At 44.5% G+C, this 19,191-nt stretch overlaps 1 protein-coding gene across 1 annotated transcript; it reads left to right on the plus strand.

The window, feature by feature from the left end:
* The first annotated feature begins 232 nt into the window (after positions 1-232).
* Positions 233-18,756, plus strand: ERP27 (endoplasmic reticulum protein 27). Its single transcript, XM_042890395.1, has 7 exons — positions 233-353; positions 529-629; positions 2,829-2,966; positions 6,864-6,977; positions 10,730-10,855; positions 17,390-17,587; positions 18,287-18,756. The coding sequence occupies exons 1-7, from the start codon at positions 233-235 to the stop codon at positions 18,329-18,331; spliced, it is 843 nt and encodes a 280-aa protein (XP_042746329.1). The 3' UTR covers positions 18,332-18,756.
* The last annotated feature ends 435 nt before the right edge of the window (positions 18,757-19,191 follow it).

The raw sequence follows: 19,191 nt of genomic DNA on the forward strand, positions 1-19,191 counted from the left end.
AGATGCCCAACACTGTGTGTGAGGGCATACCAGCAACAGTGTTGGTGAGTTTGCCCAAGGCTGATGCCTGTGCAGCAGGGAGGCCCAGGGCTTTCTCCCAGCCAAACAGTTATCTCAGGAGCTGGAAGCTTTGCCCTGGCCAGCTGCTCCTTTCCCATCACATGGGAGTGATTGCGAGCCCCAGAAGCAGCTGACGTGTCGCTTGCCAAGGAGAGGTGTGGAGCAAGGTGGCATGGTGAAGAGAAGGCAAGCAGGCACCATGGGCACCTCTGTCTTCTCATGTCTCTTTGTTGTCCTCCTAGCCGGGAGCTCCCCAGCAGGCTGTGCTGAAGATAACAGCTCTACATCCCACAGTAAGTGAGCCTTCTCAGTCCTCCTCACCCAGGGTGTGCTATACAAGCTGCGCATCAAGCTGGTGGGAGAGATATGGGGGGGCATGTAAGGGGTGAGATGCTCACATAGGTATGTGTGGGAGCATCAGAGCTGCTCTTCTGTACCCTTGGTCCAATTCTAACCTTTTCTCTCCAGGCACGGAAGGAGGTACAGAGAAACTTGTCCTATTGAATGACATCGCAGATGTGGAAGCCTTCATCAGTGGTGCGGAGGTGGCAGTTGTTGGGTTCTTCCAGGTGTGTTGGCAGCAACTGTCCTCTGACATGTCAGACATATTCCATCTCAGGTGGGAGCCCTATCTCTGGTGGGACAGCAGGGTTGACGGGGCCCTTCATATACCTCCATGCAGTGCCTCCTGCCATGGAGAGATGCTGGAGTTGTGATAGACTTGAAGTCATGAAGTGAGGGGTGAATGGAGTGGGAAATGGAGCAAGGGGGGGATGTGAGGCTGTTGGTAGGAACCTGGAGTGTGAAAAAGAAAAATGCTGCATGAGAAGGAAAAGGGGAATGTGGGTGGCAGAGAAACTGAGTGCTGTGGGAACGTTGGCTGTTGGCTTTGGTCATTGGTGGCAGAGCAAGGCACTGCCTGCATGGCACAGCTGGGGAAGCTGGGCCCCAGGGAGCAGTGATGGTGGGCATTGTGTCTGAGAGGATTTGGGCTTAAGCTCAGTTTTCTCTTAGAGAGAACAGAGGTACGGTCCCTCTGGCTGCTTTGTTCCCCAGAGTTGATACCGTTGAGGTCTGTGCCTCTCCATGACCAAATTAAATTGAAATGAGGCATCAGAGTGACCGATAGTTGCATGTGTCACTTGCCCCTTTTTCCTGCTACTTGAACTCTGGACTGCATACACTGCTTATGCCAGAGAAGACTTAATCCTTCCAAAACTAACTTCCCTCTGCAAGCTCCTTCCTCCTCCTGCCTTAGTCCTGGGGCTGGAGAGCAGACTAGGGAGGGGTTATGCGAGTGGGTTAAGGCAATGACATCTTGCAGCACACTGCAGTGAGGACTGCTGCTTCTGTAGCAACAAGTGTGTGAATGCTGGAGGCGTTTGCCCCAGGCCTTGCTTAACACTGATCACAGAGCACTAGCTGCCTGGGGCTGGGGCCTGCAGGCATACAGAATTCCTTAGGGGCCTGTCTGGCAGCACTGTAGCCCTACAAGCCACAGAGGCTGTAGGTGTCTCCTTCTCTGGGGCAGCTGGCTGGGGTTGCAGCAGGGCTGGGACCTCCTGTGGGCAGTTTCATGCCGCCAGAACCCCATGCCACCTCTGCCTCCCTCCTATGGCATAGTTTCATTTATCAGCATGGGTCTAGGCAGCACAAGTTGCTAGGGCAGGGAGGGCTGAGTGTGCCGTCCTGAAGTGTGGGGACAGTCCTGGCTGCCAGGAACACAGGGCAGCAGCCAGCAGCCTGGCATGTGTTCAGTGCGTGAAGCACAGCAGCGCTCTGTTTAAGCGGCAGATAAGGACCTATGAGTGCCATGAGGCCTTGTCTTGGCCCTCTGCCCAAGGGTATATTCATCCACATAATGCCTGCGTTCCCTGCTCACCATAAATCATTTCTCTGCTGCAGCCTTTCAGCTCACTGCAGCGCACAGCTCAGCAAGCTGTGCCTGTAATGAGCTGGGAACTGCATGCCACGATGGAAAAACAGCGTGCTGCCCCGTGTGCTGTGTGAGAACAGGGCCTGTTCAGCCAGACCAAACCCATCCTTCATAGGAATGCTCCAAAACAAAGCAAATTCCCACACCATGCCTTAATGCAATCACCACAGCCATGTTGACGCGCTGGCATTTCCAAAACAAGTCACAAGAACTGTTTTCCTTTCACTGAAGAAGGAATTTTGTTTTCTGTTCTCTCTGGGCTCGCAAACAGCTGAGCTGACAGTTCAAAACGAAAAGAAAAACAAAACAGCTTCCAAGCAGAGACTGTGTCTGGAGAATTTGAATCTAAAACGTATCAAAAATACATCCCTCAGCAGAGAAGTTAGGAATGGGAATAGGAAGGCATGCGTTAATGCAGCCTCAGGCTGGAGCTAATGCTCTCACTAGATGTGGTAAGCCCGAGGTATTTAACAATTTTAACAGCCCCCTGGACTCCAGAATCAAGAGACTCTCTTAAAAATGATCTATGTATATAATGCATATAGCATGCACGTTTGCACATGTACATAGGTAAGGGTTACACCTGGGTTCTGACTTTCTCGCCTCCTTTCTGAGAGCTCCAGGGCTTCACATCACCGCAGGGTGCACAGGGGGCAGCTGCAGCCCCGCGGCTCCCAGCGCCGGGAGGAAGACGAAGAGGAAGGCCGCGCGCCCGCAGCTGCGGGAAATGGCGGAGCGAGGCGCCCCGCGGGCGGCTCCGGGGCGGCCGGTAGGTGTCGCCCTTACGCCGTCGGGGCGCCGCTCTGACCGCCCTCTCTCCCTGTGCCCGCAGGAGCCGGAGAGCCCCGAGGTGTCGCAGCTCCGCCTGGCGGCCGCGCGGATGCCGGAGGTGCCCTTCGCGCTCAGCAGCAGCTCCGCGGTGCGGGAGCACTACGGCGTGGCGGCGGCCACCGTCACGCTGTTCCGCAGGGTGCGTGCGCGGCGGGGCGCTCGGAACGAGGTTCTTTACAAAGAATGGGGGCTGTGTTCTGAGTGGCTCGCACGGAGTGCGGCGTGACTTGGATGGGGTTCCCGTGGCTTTGGAAAGGCTCCTGAGGCACATGGAAGGCATCTCCCGGCAGTGTTACAGTGAATCAACACAGCAGGAAATCACATCTTGCCAAGCTCACTTCAGGCAGGCTAAGCTGGCTCCGTGCATGCCCAATTTTTCCATCAGAGGCGGAGCAGGGCTCTGCAGCGACAGATGCCGTGCCTGCCACCAAATGAAATCCCCAACAGTAGATCCCTCGTAAGTCTAACACTGTAGTTGATGTGCTATTCTTTGGGCATGGGCCCATTAATAATTGTAGAATCACAGGATCATTATGGTTGGAAAATACCACTAAGATCACCTAGTCCAACCATCAGCCCATCCCCACTGTGCCCATTGACCATGTCCCTCAATGCCACATCCACATGGCTCTTGAATACCTCCAGGGATGGTGATTCCATCACCTCCCTGGGCAGCCTGTGCCAGTGCAGCACCACTCTATTAAGGGCAGTGTGCCCTTGTGGTCAAGATGACCAGTGGCTGGTAGTGATAGGACATGGAGTAATGGCCTAAAATTTGACAATAGTAAGTTCCAAAGACATGTGGAAGAACTTCTGTATAGTAAGGGTGACAGACCACTGGAATAGGTTGTCCAAAGAGATTGTGGAGTTTTTTTCTATGGAGATATTAAAGATCTGTCTGGATGCCTACTTGTGAGATTTAATGTCGAGGACATCCTTTAGCAGGGGAGTTGGACTCAGTGATCTCTTGAGGTCCCTTCCAACTCCTGCAGTTCTGTGATTCTGTGATTCTAAGAAATTTTTTCCAACCTGAGCCTCCTCTGGAACAACTTGTCATCACCTCTCATCCTATTGCTGTTACCCAGGAGAAAAGAGTGACTCCCATCTTGCTACACCCTCTTTTCAGATCATTGTAGAGAGTAATAAGGTCTCACCTGAACCTTGAGTACAGGCGTACAAAACTAAACACAGCACTCAAGGTACTACTTTGCAGTTTCTGAGGGATGGATGCTGTGCAAGCTCAAATAATTTTGACTGCAGCCATAGTTGTCTTGTTCTGAAATTGAAGGTATTTCTACTGAAATATAAGAAGATGATATTTTGAAGGGTTTTTTGAAGGGCCTTGTACTTACTGCAAGAATACCACCAAAAGCCAAGAGCAGGCATATCAGTTTCCTGGGATTGCACTTGAAAACAGGGGAGAGAGGTGCCTCAGAGGAGAGGGGCCTTAAGAAGTGCAAGATATCCTAAAAAGCTACAAAGTGCAGTGTTACAAGAGCTCTAAGCACACTGGCTGGTTGTTCTGTGTGCTACAGAAGCTGGATGTGGTGCCTTAGTCAAGTTCTAGATCTGAGTTTCACAAAGGTTACATAAAGCCCATTTGTTCCCGTTCTTTTTCATCTTTTGCCTGCACCATGTTTACCACCAGTATAATCCAAATAGTGCAAGGAGAATGATCTAAGAGTGAGCAATAAGTAGACAAGTCCTTTCCTTTAACTTTCTATTAGCCATGCACAGATAGTAGAATCACAGAATCACCAAGGTTGGAAAAGACCTCCAAGATCCTCCAGTCCAACCACCCACCTACCACCGATATGTCCCCATTAAATCATGCCCCATAGTACAACATCTAAACGTTTCTTGAACACCTCCAGGAGTGGTGACTCCACCACTCTCCTGGGCAGCCCATTCCAGTGCACGACCACTCTTCCAGGAAGAATGTTTCCTAACATCCAACTTGAATCTCCCCTGGTGCAATGCTGCAATTGCGATTTGAAGTAACACTCACCTCAGTTTTGGTTCTTAGCCATGATGATTTTCTTCCAGAAACACTGAAAAGATCCTTTGTTTTTACTCTGTGGCAGATAGTGAGGATTGAATACTGCATTGGGATGGTGTTCGATAAAAGAAAGTTTGGATTGTTGGAATTTGTGTTCTATGGTTCACGGTTCAATTTTTACAGCTGAATTCTTATTTAATAAGGAAAAAAAATCAAGAAACAAAGACACTAGCTAGGTTCAAATGAGGTTGGCAATTCTTTTGTCTAATTTTCTTAAATTTAAGTTATTTTTCTGAAATTTAAGTTATTCAGACACATTATTTTTCCTTTTATTCTGAACACTGTGTAGGAGTAAGGAGTCAGAGCTAAGAAATAAAAGTAAAAAGAACTGAGATGGGAACTTAGAATTAAACATTCATTTGAAGAATACAAAGATGGGTGACCAGGATGACAGTGAATCAGAGGCATAAACTCATCCTTCCTTGTTTTTGCATAGCATGAAACACACATAATGCTCAGAAATTTGTAATTACGGTAGTAGGATGGTCTGCTGTCAACTGCTGAAATGTTTTTGTGTATAGTGGAGCAAAGCTAATTTATTCTATTGAAGAATCTAGCCTGACAGATCTAAAAGGACATAACTAACAGATGTAAATAAGCTAATTACAAAGAGTAATGAAGACATTTTGGGCAGAGCTTCAACTATTAGATGCAGACCATTTTCAACTTTTTTTTCCTTGGGATCCTGAATGCTGACAGCACATCAAGGATATTTTTACCCCTAGATGGAAACCAGGTGTTTGCAGAAGTTCACTAAAGTTAAGAGAAAGTTTTCTGTGCTTAGATTGGGTCCCAAAGTCTCTCTGATCTCACCTGCTCAGGTGTTGCACCAACCTGATCCCATTCACTAGAGTAGAGTCACCCTTTCACTTTATGCTGGGGCAAATCTGTGAGAGAAATCATGGTGCACTGTCTGAAAAACACCCGTTTGGGTTACCAGACCCAATGGCCCCCTACCAGATGAAAGACGTTGCTAATGACCACAGAAAAGCAAAAAATTTTGTTAGATGTCTGCACTCTGCTGGAAAAACTAACACAAGTGTTTTCAGAGGTTGCACAGATGCAGAGGATAAAATCCGGGGTGTGCATGTGGACATTTCCTCAGCTCTAAGAACCTCATTCAACACGAGTATGAAAAGTCTTCAAATCCCAAACTTTGATCCCACTGGTTGTCACAGCCTAGCACGCCCGTGGCTCAACTCATTCATCTCTTGCAATGGTACCATAGAGCAACTATGCCCTGTTGGCTGGTTTGGCCTTTATTTGATGTTTGACTGCTCTTTTTTTTTTTCCTGTTTACCAAGTCAAGCAAACCTCAATAAAATTACACTGGGGGTGAGAGGGGGTGAGTGTGGGAAGATGTGTGGCAGGATGGATTTTCCTCTAAAGCTAAAATGTGCTGTGCTTGATTTTTTATTTATTTTTTTTTTTTTCTGCTGTTCTGGAAAAAAATCCTCTTTTTATTGGAGAGATTTCCTGCTTGCACAATGTTTCCAGGAAATCCATACAGTCCATGCCAATGTTTATTACTTGTAGAAGAAATAGAATAAGCAGATGAAGATTTTAAAGAGGAATATAAAGCCAAAATCAATGTAAGGAATTAGGCTATGTTAATGATCGCTTCTCACAACTCCTAGATTAGTTTATTGGCTAATCTTCCCTGTCTCCAGTGCAGTAAGAGCAGATAACGATAGGACATCTTGTCCTCAGCATATCACCGAGAACGTCTTGTTCTCAGTGATATGCCATGAGTTTGCTTTGTCCTTGGGAGACTGAGGGAGGGTGGAAGATCCTTATGCCGAAGCGCATGCAGATCTCTGTAGGTCTAATGGCTCAAGAAATGGCGTTTTTATTCTGGAAAGAAGACAAAGATGGTGTCCTGGGGGGTGGGTGTCTCTGTGAGTGAGTGCCATCAGCAGCTCTGAAGGAAATAAGGGAGGGACAGCTGTGACCTGTGGTATCTTTGCATGTCTTCAGGCAGACAAAGAAAGGATAGATATGGATATGGACAAAGAAGAAATCGATGCCGATAAGATGACTCGTTTCATTCGAATGAATGAGCTCCGCCTGGTGACAGAGTACAACCCTACGGTAATTAGCAGCTCCTCACTGCCCTCACCCCAGCACCTGGCCTCCTCCATAGCTGCCTCCTCTGGCTCAAGTGTTTATGCATGAGGATGCGTGCAGGGGTTGCCACAGTGGTGTAGATGGAGTTGGGGGAAGCCGGTGCATATCTTTGCTGCTGCTGAATGACGTGGGAGCAGATCTTGCATTGGATTAGACAGGTGGGGTGGAGAGAGGATAGAAGGCACTTCCTCCGATCTCCCAGTAGATTTGAGACATTGGTGGGCAAAGAACTGCATTTCTTACCACTCCTGCTGCTTCTTCCCTGGGGCATTTGTCATGCCGTACCATGTCTATAGATCTTGCTCAGCCAGGATCCTCTCTCTGTGGCTGAGAAACCTCAAGAAACACGGAAATCCAGTGACCTTCTCCTTGGAGCAGGTTTTTCTTCATTACCCAGAAAAATGGGCTTAACATATGTCTGGCTATTTTAAAGCATATTCAAAAACTGGTAGGAAACTTCCCAAACAAAAATTTTCCCATCCCCTCCATCCTTTACCCCATTGTTTGTCAACTCTACAAAAAAAAAAAATCAGACATAGGATCATAGAATCACAGAATCATAGAGTCATAGAATATCCTGATCTGGAAGAGACCCGTAAGGATGTGCAAGTCCAACTCTTGGCTCCAACACAGGGCAACCCGAAAATCAGACCATATGCCTGAGAGCACCGTCCAGATGCTTCTTGAACTCCGGTACTTGGGGCAGTGCCACTTCTGTGCAGCCCGTTCCATGCCCACCACTCTCTGGTGTGAGAGTCCCTGTCCCTCACCCCCAGCTGCCCTCCCCTGACGCAGCTCCATGCCGTTCCTCGGGCCCTGTCACTATCACACAGAGCAGAGCTCAGCGCTGCCCCTCCTCTCCCTATGAGGAGCGGCAGCCATCAGGCCTCCCCTCAGCTCCTCTGCTCTGGGTGAGCAAACCAGAGGACTTCAGCTGCTCCTCATATGCCTTGTCCTCCAGACCCTTCATCATCTTTGTAGTCCTCCTTTGGACAATCTCTGATAGTTTCATGTTCTTTTTTACTTAATGCTTCCATGCTGGTCATCTTCTTTAGCTTACCCACCTGTCTGGCACTTGGCACATCTCCTTCTGCCTACAGAGGGTGACCACAGGCTCCCCTGAAATGCTGGCAGTTCACTGGGATGCTTGCTATGGAGCAAGTAGTTTTTATAACACCAGCTGACTGCAAGGCTGAGACTGTCATTGCTAACAGTGTCTTCTCAATAGCTCTAGCAGTGCTGATCGTGCTCAGTATAATCAAAGGAGGATGGCCTGACCAATTTCAAAGCTGTATCTTTTCAAACAGATGCCAAACATCAGATAAGAGGGCTGGCACATTCCCCAGTTCAGGTTCAGCATGCTATTTTGGGAGAGCATTTTGTTTTAGAAATGCAGCATTTTGTTTCTGAAGTGAAATACTGTAGAATCTTTTTTTCTGCTTTTTTTTTTTTTTAAATAATAATTAAAACACAGATTTATTTTTTTCCTTCTGAGAAAGGATATGAAAAACATTTCAAAATCACAGAACATTTCCTAGAGCAGAAAAGCTATATCCTGCCCCTCTGTCCTGACAACTCTTTGAGAGCGGCCCAGAAGTGACAGTGGGGATGTTCTTATTATCTTTATAAAAATCCTGGCCTTCTGAATCCTCGTGGCCTTCACTGCATCCCTTGGCAGTTCATCAGACTGTAGCTCTCTCTCTGTGAGTTTCTGCTCCATAGTGTCCCATTCAGCACCCAGACTGCCTTTCTGACCTGGAGATCCTGAGCTTTTCAGCCATTCCTTCCATCCTGGCTTGCACTACATGTGGTGTTTTATTGCTTTTTTTCTTTTTCTCTTGACACTCTGGAGCCCTACCAAGGTGCCGCAATTAACAGTGCCTCCTGCAGTCCTAGGATTGAAACTCTTCCAGCTCTGCTAACATAACTTATTGGTTTGTTTTTTGTTTTTTGTTTTTTGTTTTTTTTTTTGCAAATATTTATTCCCAGTGCATATGCTGTTTATATCTAAGAAAGCTGCAGGTCAGCAAAGGCTTGGATAACAGAGATCAAATCAAGCGCTGCCAAGAGTTTCTCTCCCTGTCCCGGGGCCCTAACTGTTTCTCCCACATACTTCAGGCATTTTTATGCAACACTTAGCCTGTGTACTTCCCAGGAGAGTGTGATGCAATCCAGCCGTGATGCTAAGCTATGCAAATCTCTTGCGAAAGTCTGTGTGGACAGATATATCTTTGTGCGCCACTGTCGGGGGAACTGCAGCTCCAGCCATGCTCCCACAGCTCCATGGCTCTGGTGCTGCCTGGCTTCACCCTTATCTCCAGCTCTGTCCTTTTCCATGAGGTCTTCTGACACTCTGCATTCCTTCTGCTCTGCCCTGCCCCACCTGCATGCTACAGAGAAGTTAAGGGATACGAAAAGTCTGATAAGCATTATGCAAAGGAGAAAATCCCAGCCACCAGAAACAAGATGCTCTGTGGCGCAGACATGCACTCTCTGACCCTGTCTCTGTTACTCCTGGAGTGTGTGGAAACTTTCTCCTCCTCTGGGGAAGTGCTGGCATGGATCTCTATGGCCTGTGTGGTTTTGGCTGTGTGTGGGGATGCAGCAGGTCAGCTGGAGCACAGCCCCACTCCTGTTTGGTTTGAGGGAGAAGCGATTTGCCTGGGGAGCAGGTGGGAGGAGAGGTGGGATGAGGAGCAGTGAATACCTGGAGGTTGCACATGGGCTTTCTGGACACTGCCAGTCCGTGCTCCTCACAAATGGCAATTGTATGCGGCCTGCTCAGCCCCTGCCCAGGCACAACCTGCTGCAGTCCTCTCCCCACTGCAGAGGTAGTCTTAACCCAAGGCATTTTGGACTGCCCAGCCCCTTGGGTTGCTGAAATGGAGCTTGGGACTCAGCCTCATCCAAAACACAGTGCAATGCTGAGGAAAGGAAATAAGATGAAACACCAAACTCAGCATCATAAACCCTTCCCACTTGCTTGTTCCCAATTCAGCCAGATGCTGGATCTCAGCAATTCAGGGCATCATTACCATGGAATCATACAATCAGAGTCCATATGTCTGGAAAAGACATCTTTGATCATCTAGCCCAACCATTCACCTTCCACCAACACTGTCCACTATGTTCCTCAGTTCCACAGCTACATGTTTCTTGAAAACTTCCAGGGACATTGATTCCACCACCCCCTGGACAGCTTGTTCCAGTGCCTGACCGGTCTTTTGGAGAATTTTTTCCTAATATCCAAGCTGAACCCCCGCTTGTGCAACTTGAGGCCATGAGGCCGACCCCAGCTTCGTTACCATCTCCTTTCTGGTCATTGCAGAGTGTGATCAAGTCTCCCCTGAGTCTCCTCTTATTATATTGTTTTCAAACCTTCCCTCTCCAATTCCTTGCCATTCCAGACATCAGCTTGCTCTGAGCAGACAGTCTCCCTGCCTGGTCACTGGCCATCCCAAGGGCAGTGAGGAGCCCTTGTGAGCTGCAGACTCTTGGCTCAGGAATAAGTGAAACCAAGAGGTTAAGTGCTTCCACAAAGAACCCAGATTAGATGCCTCCTGCTTTAAAAGAACTTGTCCTGCTTATTGGACTGATTCTCAAAGAAGTCTCAGTTTAGGCATAGGAGTTGATGCCCTTCTGGCAGTGCATCCGATATGCATTGAATGTCTTTGTGTGTTTCTCTCTCTGTTTGTGGTGGTCATGTTTTTTGGCAGACAGCAGTAGGTGTGCTGCACAGTTCTCTCCAGCTCCACCTCCTCCTGTTCACAGACAAGAAGTCCCCAGAGCACCCTGAGCAAATGCGCAGATATCGTGAAGCAGCGGAGCTCTTTGAGGATAAGGTAAGTCCAAAGAGGAGAGTCGTGGGAGAGCAAAAAAGAAAGACAGTGATTATTTCCACGGAAATAGAAGGCATCATGTCCTGTTCTGTGCTACTATTAGGGGAGAAATGACCAAATGGGAAGAAAAGATGATTATCTGGATAATTAAATGAACAAGTTGTATCTGTACACCTTTTGCCAGTTTACCTCCAAGGGGGAATAACCTTTGTATCCCGCTTCCCCACTCTCTCAGTGGGACATTGTGTACTTCCTGGCTTCTAGGCCAATTTTATTCTCTTCCACTGGGAGATGACAAACAGCTGTTGCACTTCTGCCCAGCAATGGTCACATTCCACTGTTATGAGAGGTGATCTTGTACATACAGCTTGCGAGATGCCAAAGAACATTATATAAGTGACCAGATAGAAATTAGTGTTGCAGTTCTTCTTAACACTTAGCCTTCTGGTTGGTTCCTGAGGAAATGGCTATTTTAAAGGAATTGAGGATGGTTTTTTCTGATTTCCCACAGCAAGATGGTGGGGTAGATGGGATCTTTCAGAGAAGTTTCCTCCAATTCCCATCCCTGTGTGGACAGAGCTCTCCAAGCAGTAAATCTTCACATGGCTGATTCTATGCCAGCAGCTGGATTACAGGGGATTTTGGTCCAGGGAACAGAGAAAGGAACTGGCAAGCAAAAAGGGATTGGAAGCAACAGGCAGGCATTTAGGACAGGAGATCAAAGCATCAGAGAAGGCTGAGATGAGTGGCAGTGGAAGGGATCTTCCTGGGAGAAACGTGGAGTTGGAAAGAGTTGGGGTTTGAGAACAAGAACATCTGCATGATCTGTTTGCTGTACTGAAGGAGAAGATTAAAATTCAAGTATATTCTTATCTTCAGTTGGAAAGGCCTCCTCAGGACCACACACCCTCAAATGTCTCGAGATTTGTTTATGACAGGACTTCCATGGATCTTGCCATTTCTACCGCCCATTGACAAGAGAGTGGGCAGAAACCATGTGTGAAAGTCAAAGATCTCTTAAAAAGTGTTTTGTTTTGATTGATACTTGCTGATAAAAGAAAACAATCTGAAAAAGTCCAGTTGTCATGTGAGATATTTGTTACAGTGGCTCCATTATCTCTGTTCATCAGCAGTGATACTGTTAAGCATCACTGTCCTTTGCTGATGCAGCTGCAGCCCGTTTTCCACTCATATGGCATGCTTTGATCTGAGTGAAGGGGAATGATTTTCCTAGAACGACTTCACAAAGCATTGGATAAAAAAGTCATACTGCAGTCCAGATAATTAATGAATTACCAGCTATCCAAATCTAACTTTTTTTTAATTCATGCAGGCAAATTTCTCCCTGAATCAGCCTAGAGGAAATTTGCAAAAAATAAAATACAGAGCTAAAAGGTGTAGGGGTTTGGCTAATTATTTGCACTTTACTGTGGTGGTACTGCTATGCACCTAGATGGAAGGATTGAGAATCTAGTAGGTTGTGTTTCCCATGGGATGAGCGTTCTGAGAAGCAAATTATGATTCAGGCTGCCTTCTTACAAAGCAGTAAAAAAAGACCAGGACTAGGACTTATTTGTGCTGCAGTTTGAGTTTGCAATCACTGATTTGAGTTTACAATCATTGCTGTGCAGTAAGGAGGTTTTCAGGCGCTCTCTGAGCATATACAACTGCATAGAGCTTGCAGAGTGCTGTAGGAATGGGGACATGGTGTGTGTCCCACCTGCTCTTCAGTGACAGCACAGAACACTGATGTAGTCTTGAGAAGGTTCTCAAGCAGGATTTGAGGTGCCAATTCTTTCACTCATCTCTGCTGAGGTCTGAGGGAAAAGGAGTCCTTGTCCTTGTCTTTACCACTTGGAGAAAGGATACAACCTGTTGTGTGGACTTATGGAGAGAAGAAGAGAAAATGCTGTTGACCCAAAAAGTGAAGAAAATAAATAATGAGGAGGTGATTCACCTGGCACTTCCTGAGTTATGATCCCTTCCTCTTTGTTTTATGATATTTTCATCTCTACCTGAGACAAATCTCAGGTTTTCATCTAGAGATTCTTCTTGATTTGATAGTGCAATCCGAGGGCTATAAAATGCTGGAGAGGAAAACACAAATGTTAGATAATGCTAAGTAACCAAGAGCTGACAATAATAATAAGAAATGTGGTACTTTCTAGCAAATCTTGAGAAACAATTGTGGGTGAGTAACAATGAACAGACAGAACTCAGTGCTACAGCTGCAGGAACCCACCAGTGTCCTTAGAAGGGTCCCACAGCAATCAAATATGTACTCATTTGGAAAAGTACTGCCAAAAATCCAAGCTTTCTACTGGAAAGGAAACGTCAGAATTAGTGTTAGTGAGCCAAACTAACATAAGCATCTTCAGTTTTCTTTCTGTAATATCAGAGTACAACATGACAATGACATTTGGTGTAGCTCATGAGTGTTTGTAGACGTTTCAATAAGGTGATTCTGGGAATAATAAAAGCAGTTTCTGCTACGACTGATATAACATGGTTTATAATGTTAAAATGATATGTGTAGTGACGTTCACAAAGCCCCTTTTAGTTTATATGTAGGGCCATTTAGAAATTAGTTCTGAGAAACTGCTGAAAGACCTTCAAGAGTTCTTCTATGAAAAGGAAAGGACAGTGTCCTTTTTCTTGAAGACAGTAATTTATACAGTTTTTATTTTGATTGGCAGATACAGATGTCTCCAAAGCTGAGAGGGATTATCGTTAGAGTTAGTCATAAACAGGAAAACATGCAAATATGGAATGTCTGTCACTAGACGGATATCTGAAGTTGTTTATATAGCTTTCTTTTTTTTCTTTTTTAATTTGTGACTAATGTTTTCATTTTTTTTGCTTTGATTTACTAAGTAAACTATGAAAGAAATGACTCAGACTTCAGAAGTTGATATTTTTGCTTAGACAGCCTCCTCAAAGAATGAAGATAACAGCTCCATAAAGCTCAAGGTCAAACACTAGATACAAGGCTTGATCATCCTTCCTGTTGGTCTTCTTTGGAGAAGAAACTAAGAAACATGAAATTGGTTTCCACCATTGCAGTACTATGTTCAATTTCACTGAACTCCTTGAACAATACCATCATTCTATATCTTAGCATTTACCAGGAACTTCATGTTCTAAAAGCACCAGGCCAGGAATCAAGTTGTCAAGACACTAAGACAACACCATGTAAAAAAATCTTTGAAAGAACTCAATACGGATAACATTGCACAGATAATATTGCACGGTGTAATGTTTTCTCAGAACATCATGTCTAGGTAGTTTGTTTTGGGAGTTCTCATGCATGCAATAGCTGCAATAGCTCTTTCACTGCCTCTGGTAGCAGGTCTTTAAACACACATACACACACAAGGGGATTGATACAAGTTGAAGCGAATTCATAGAAAATTGTTTTTGACGGGGAAAAAAAAAAACAGCTATTGCAGAGAATAGTTTAAAATAGAAAACAAACTTTCTGTTTTGGATGAAACTATCTAGTTTCTACTAGTGATATGAGAGTTGGCATTGTAAATGGAATTTGTTTCTGTGAGTTATAGCTTTGGTAAGTAGTCTGAGCAAAGGCTTTAGGCTCATTTCAGCACTGGCAGTGGAGAACAATCCTTAATTCCCTTCTAAAATACATGTAATAGAAGTGCCTGTCAACATTTGTTGAAGAGTTCATCCTAGATAACTGCCGGAGACCAGACCAAGATTTAGATGTCAGAAGTTAGGCAAAGTGAATTGTTTCATGGTCAGTAGGATTTTCCATGGTTACCGCATTTATTCTTTATGATTACAGCTGGCTGGGAATCTCTAAGTAAAACAAATTCCTCATGAGAAAATGCCAGTTCCACCAGGTGGGATCTATCATGGACACGTCTGTGCTCAAAAATCTGCTTGGTTTCTTGCTGCTTCAGAGACCAGGCTTCCAGTGCTTGTGGCCTCAGCATAAGTTCACCCTACAGACTGCCCCACAGCTGTCACTTGGAGACCAGTGCACCCAGTGCTGTATTTTGGCAGCCTGCAGCTGTGTGAGCTCCATGTGTGTCACTGGAGATATCCAATACAAGAACTGTGGATGATGTTAACAGCTGTTCTAGTTAAGTTTTCCGTTTTAACTGTTTTTTTATGCAAGGAAGAAAACAAGAATTCTAATCCTCAAACTTTTTACTCTTTTATTTTTTACTCTGTTCTTCATGCTCATAGTTTCTTAGTTTGAGGATTTTTAACAAAGGCTAAAGGGAAGAATGTTGACTTACATTTATATCAGTGTTTGAAATGCTGCTCATCTGTTTTAAAGCTGGAGGAACTTCTGCATAACAAAGAAATAAAAAATTAACAAACTTAGTATTCCAAAGTCTTTATCAAATTGAATTCTTGTTTAACATTTGATTTAAGAAAATGCTGTTGTCTAGTGAATATTCCATAGAGAAAACCAAAACTTGGTGAACAAATTGGTGAAGAATATGATACCACCCCCTGTACCATCCCTCTGAAAGTGCTTCCATCCAACACTAGCCTATTCCAGTTTGCATGTTAGAAGGAGAGCCCTTAAACACAAGGCTTGTTCCAGTTCCTTCCACTCCAGCTCAGAACTTGGGGTTCAGCTCTTAGATAGATCCTTAGATCTATGACCCTTGGATTTATGATGATCAAACCAGAGAGCTCTGGTTTGATGTTTTATCCTGCAAAAGGATGAACTTAGCATTCTGAACTTAGCATTCTGAACCACAACCTGTCTGCTCATTAGTTGTTGCCTCTGGAACATAGTTAACTCTTGGAAGAGACATTGCAAGTGCATCTGTTAAATCCAGTGAAACTGTTGCTGTTTATCACAGTGATTAACTACAGTTAGGCTTACCTCAGCCTACTTATTCTTCCTATAGGCCATTGCCTAGAGAAGTTTCCATATATGTATATATTTTTGTTTTGTTTTTAAGAACATAATTTTAATTAAAAATATGAGATTATTGAATCATAGAATGGTTTGGGTTGGAAAGGACCTCAAAGATTATCAGCTCCAACCCCTGCCTTGGACAGGGCTGCCACCCACCAGCTCAGGCTGCTCAGTGCCCCATCCAACCTGGCCTTGAATGATTCCAGGAATGGGGCACCTGCAGCTCTCTGGGCAACCTGTGACAGCACCTCATCGCCCTCTCAGTGAAAAACTTCCCCCAGTATCTATTCTAAATCTCTCCTCCTTTATTTTAAAATAGTTTCCCCATATTCTTTCACCTGTGTAAAAAGTTGTAAAAGTAAAAAGTAAAAATTTACCAAGATTACTTTTAAAGAATCAAACAGTTTTGAACTAGCTTGAGTGTTCTTGATTGAAAAGAAGGAAAAAGATGAGTCACAGCCTGGGAACTGAGCACATCATCTTCATGTCACATTAATGTTATTTTTGTAAATGCCTCTATTTCTTGTATAAATTGGGTTGTACCCATGTCTGTAGGCACATTTAATATACTAGGCCCTATAGACTGCACAGCTCAAAGAGAAGATAAAATAACACATACTAGCTGGTTTCTTTGACTTGGATGTCACCTGCTGTAGGAATCTATTTAATCAGATCATTGATTAAATTGTTCAACTGCTGTATTTACTCTATCAGATGTATACGTAATATTTGTATTTATTATTAACAGACAATTTAACAAAGCTTTTTTTATATAGATGAGCACCTTATTGATAACGTTTTAGATTCTAGAATTTTAATCTTCTACCAATTCCTACTGCAACCTGTAAAATATCAGTTGCAATTTACTCTTGAAATGGGATACTGTCAAATCATCCTAGCAGTATTATGATCCTTGGCTTTGTCTTGATCTCCAAGACTACTTGGGAGTCCAGAAGAATGTATGCTGTTCTCACCAGGGCATCTCTCCCCAAGTCTAAACAACTCTCCATTAAACTTGGCTGTGGGGGCAGTGGTGTAATGCCAACAATTCTCATTTCCCAAATTACTGCATCTTCATTTCTAGTCACTCCAGCTGACCTAAATTCATCCTTTGTGTTTTGCACTCTCATGTTCTTATCCTTGACAGTTTATACTGTCCTATTCTTCCCTCCCATGTTCTTGCAGTTGTGTTTGATCTTCCACACACCAAAATACCTTTTTGCCATGCCACCCTGGCTCTTGCATAAATCTAAGCATCTTATCCTGACAGCATGCAAGTAGAGGAATCAGCTTCTTCTACATGTGCCTTTGAGTTAAAAGACATCTTTGTTCTTCATCTGTTCAGTGAACAGAATAGGAGACTGCCGTTGTAACATACTGTGGATTTTTTTTATTTTTAAAGAAGGGATAAGCAGAGAGTTTGAGTTGTATTGTAAATATGGATTTGATAAAATACGGAAAAATGCTCTGCATGGAGCAGTTAAATAGTGACAGAGGAAAGTGTTGTTATAACAGAGCATGTTAGGTTTTCTCTAATTCAAAAAAATATTACTGTTAATCTGTCTATGATGACTGTTTGAAGATCTGTTCTCTCAGTCTCTGCTTTGCTCACATTTTGTCTCCTATTTATATCACAGATTCTCTTTGTCCTGGTAGACATTAACTTGAAAAGCAATGAGCAAGTGATGGCATACTTCAAACTGAAGAAGTCTCAGCTGCCAGCTCTGGCTATATTCCATACACCGGATGAGAAACATGATGTGTTGCCTCTGGATGAAGTCTCCATTGAACGTGTGAAGGACTTCTGTAATGCTTTCTTACAAAAAATGCAAAAGGTAAGAGAGCATTTCTGAGTAGGCTATAGGATGCTAGGGTCTCATAGAAAGATGCTGTTTCTCACAAGGCTCTTAAGGAAAAAACTTCAGCTCCTTGAACACATTCCCTATCTGCTACCTCCTCCTCATTTTCATTTTCACCTGAATATCAGAAAAAACATTAGATCTTGAACAGAGCAGATATGGATGTGTTTCCAGAACCTCTTTGTTCACTGACCTCTGTCGTCTCAGTCTACAGCAAGAAGAATTCATTGACTTTTGTATGAAGGTCTCAAAGGAAGCATCTATTTTCTGGGAGCAGCAGCTGGGAGGTTAGATGGAGGATGCTTTGGACATTGAGTATGATCATGGTGGCAGTCAGGAGAGGATCAGAGAGACAGTGATCAATGGCAGGGATGAAAAGAAGGCCACAGAGATGAGGTGTACAGACAAGGGCTCTGCTGGAGGTCTCTGGAAGGAGAGGGACAGTTTAATCTCCATGTTCATTCAGTGCTAGTGTTCTCTCTTTGTCAAACCTCACCTTCCTGTAACATAGAAGCTTTGTGCATCAGAACCCTGTGTTGTACAATTGAAATAGAATAGGCAGGGCAGTGCCATGGAGAACAGAGGGAGACATTTAAATTTGCTTGTTTCCTTTTATCACTGTGCTGAGAAGCTGAGTGATGTCAAAGTTGATTTCATGCCTTTACTGTGTTTTAGGAAGAAGACAAGCCAGAGGAGAAGGCCTTCAATGAGGAACTCTAACTCTTTCTCAACAAACATGATGACTGTGCCCAGAGCCATCTGCTCTTGGTGTATAAAGAGTTCACTTAGCTTCACAGCTCAGGAATTCTTGGTGTAATAGGATTAAGGGGCCAAGTCAGTCACAGATTCCCATCTCCATGCCATGCACATATTTGCTGCCTGTCCTCTCTAGGAATCACTTCTCTCTTCTGATTTGCTGGCTCCAGCTCTCTCTCTTATTTTTCCAGGTGCTCTGGTATTGCTGTACACAGTGTGCTTCCACTTAACCTCTGATGAAGCAACAGGCAATATAACAAAATCGCAACATCAGAGATATACCTTGTAGCTCCCAGAAAGACTGACAGATCTGTTTCTCTCATAATGCCTCCCATGTTCTCTTTGCTTTTGGTGCCATGCTGGGATCCAGCAGGTTCAGTCAACCTATTGTGACACTAGGAACAGATTGGTTGTTTAATGTCACATATGGTACTAAATAAAGCAGAAAGTGAATATCCTGAATTTTTATGGAAGCATGTGATTTCCCACTCCCCATGTCTGTCACTTAAGGACAAAGCCTGTGCGTTGCTGAATGAACAGGCTTGCAACATCTAAGCAGACAGATTAGTTGCTAAGAGTCATTTCCCATGGAACTAGACACGTGACCCACAAGTCCACGAGGATAAGAGATTTCTGTGAGGGTCTGGGATCAGAACAGTGCTTTTTACAGCAAATGTGAGCTGGTGCAGCAAAAATGAGTAAGCCTGAGATGCAGATTAAGGAATGGAAGCTGTGGCAGAATGGCAGTAGAAAATTGCATTGCAAGGTAGGGACTATTTCCACAGTGCATTAGAAGGAGAGGCTGTTGTCAGTTTATTGACCTC

This window comes from Lagopus leucura, unplaced genomic scaffold (genome assembly GCF_019238085.1).
Source record: "Lagopus leucura isolate 7727_CA_CO unplaced genomic scaffold, USGS_WTPT01 Super-Scaffold_100159, whole genome shotgun sequence".
Classification (NCBI taxonomy): Eukaryota; Metazoa; Chordata; class Aves; order Galliformes; family Phasianidae; genus Lagopus; species Lagopus leucura.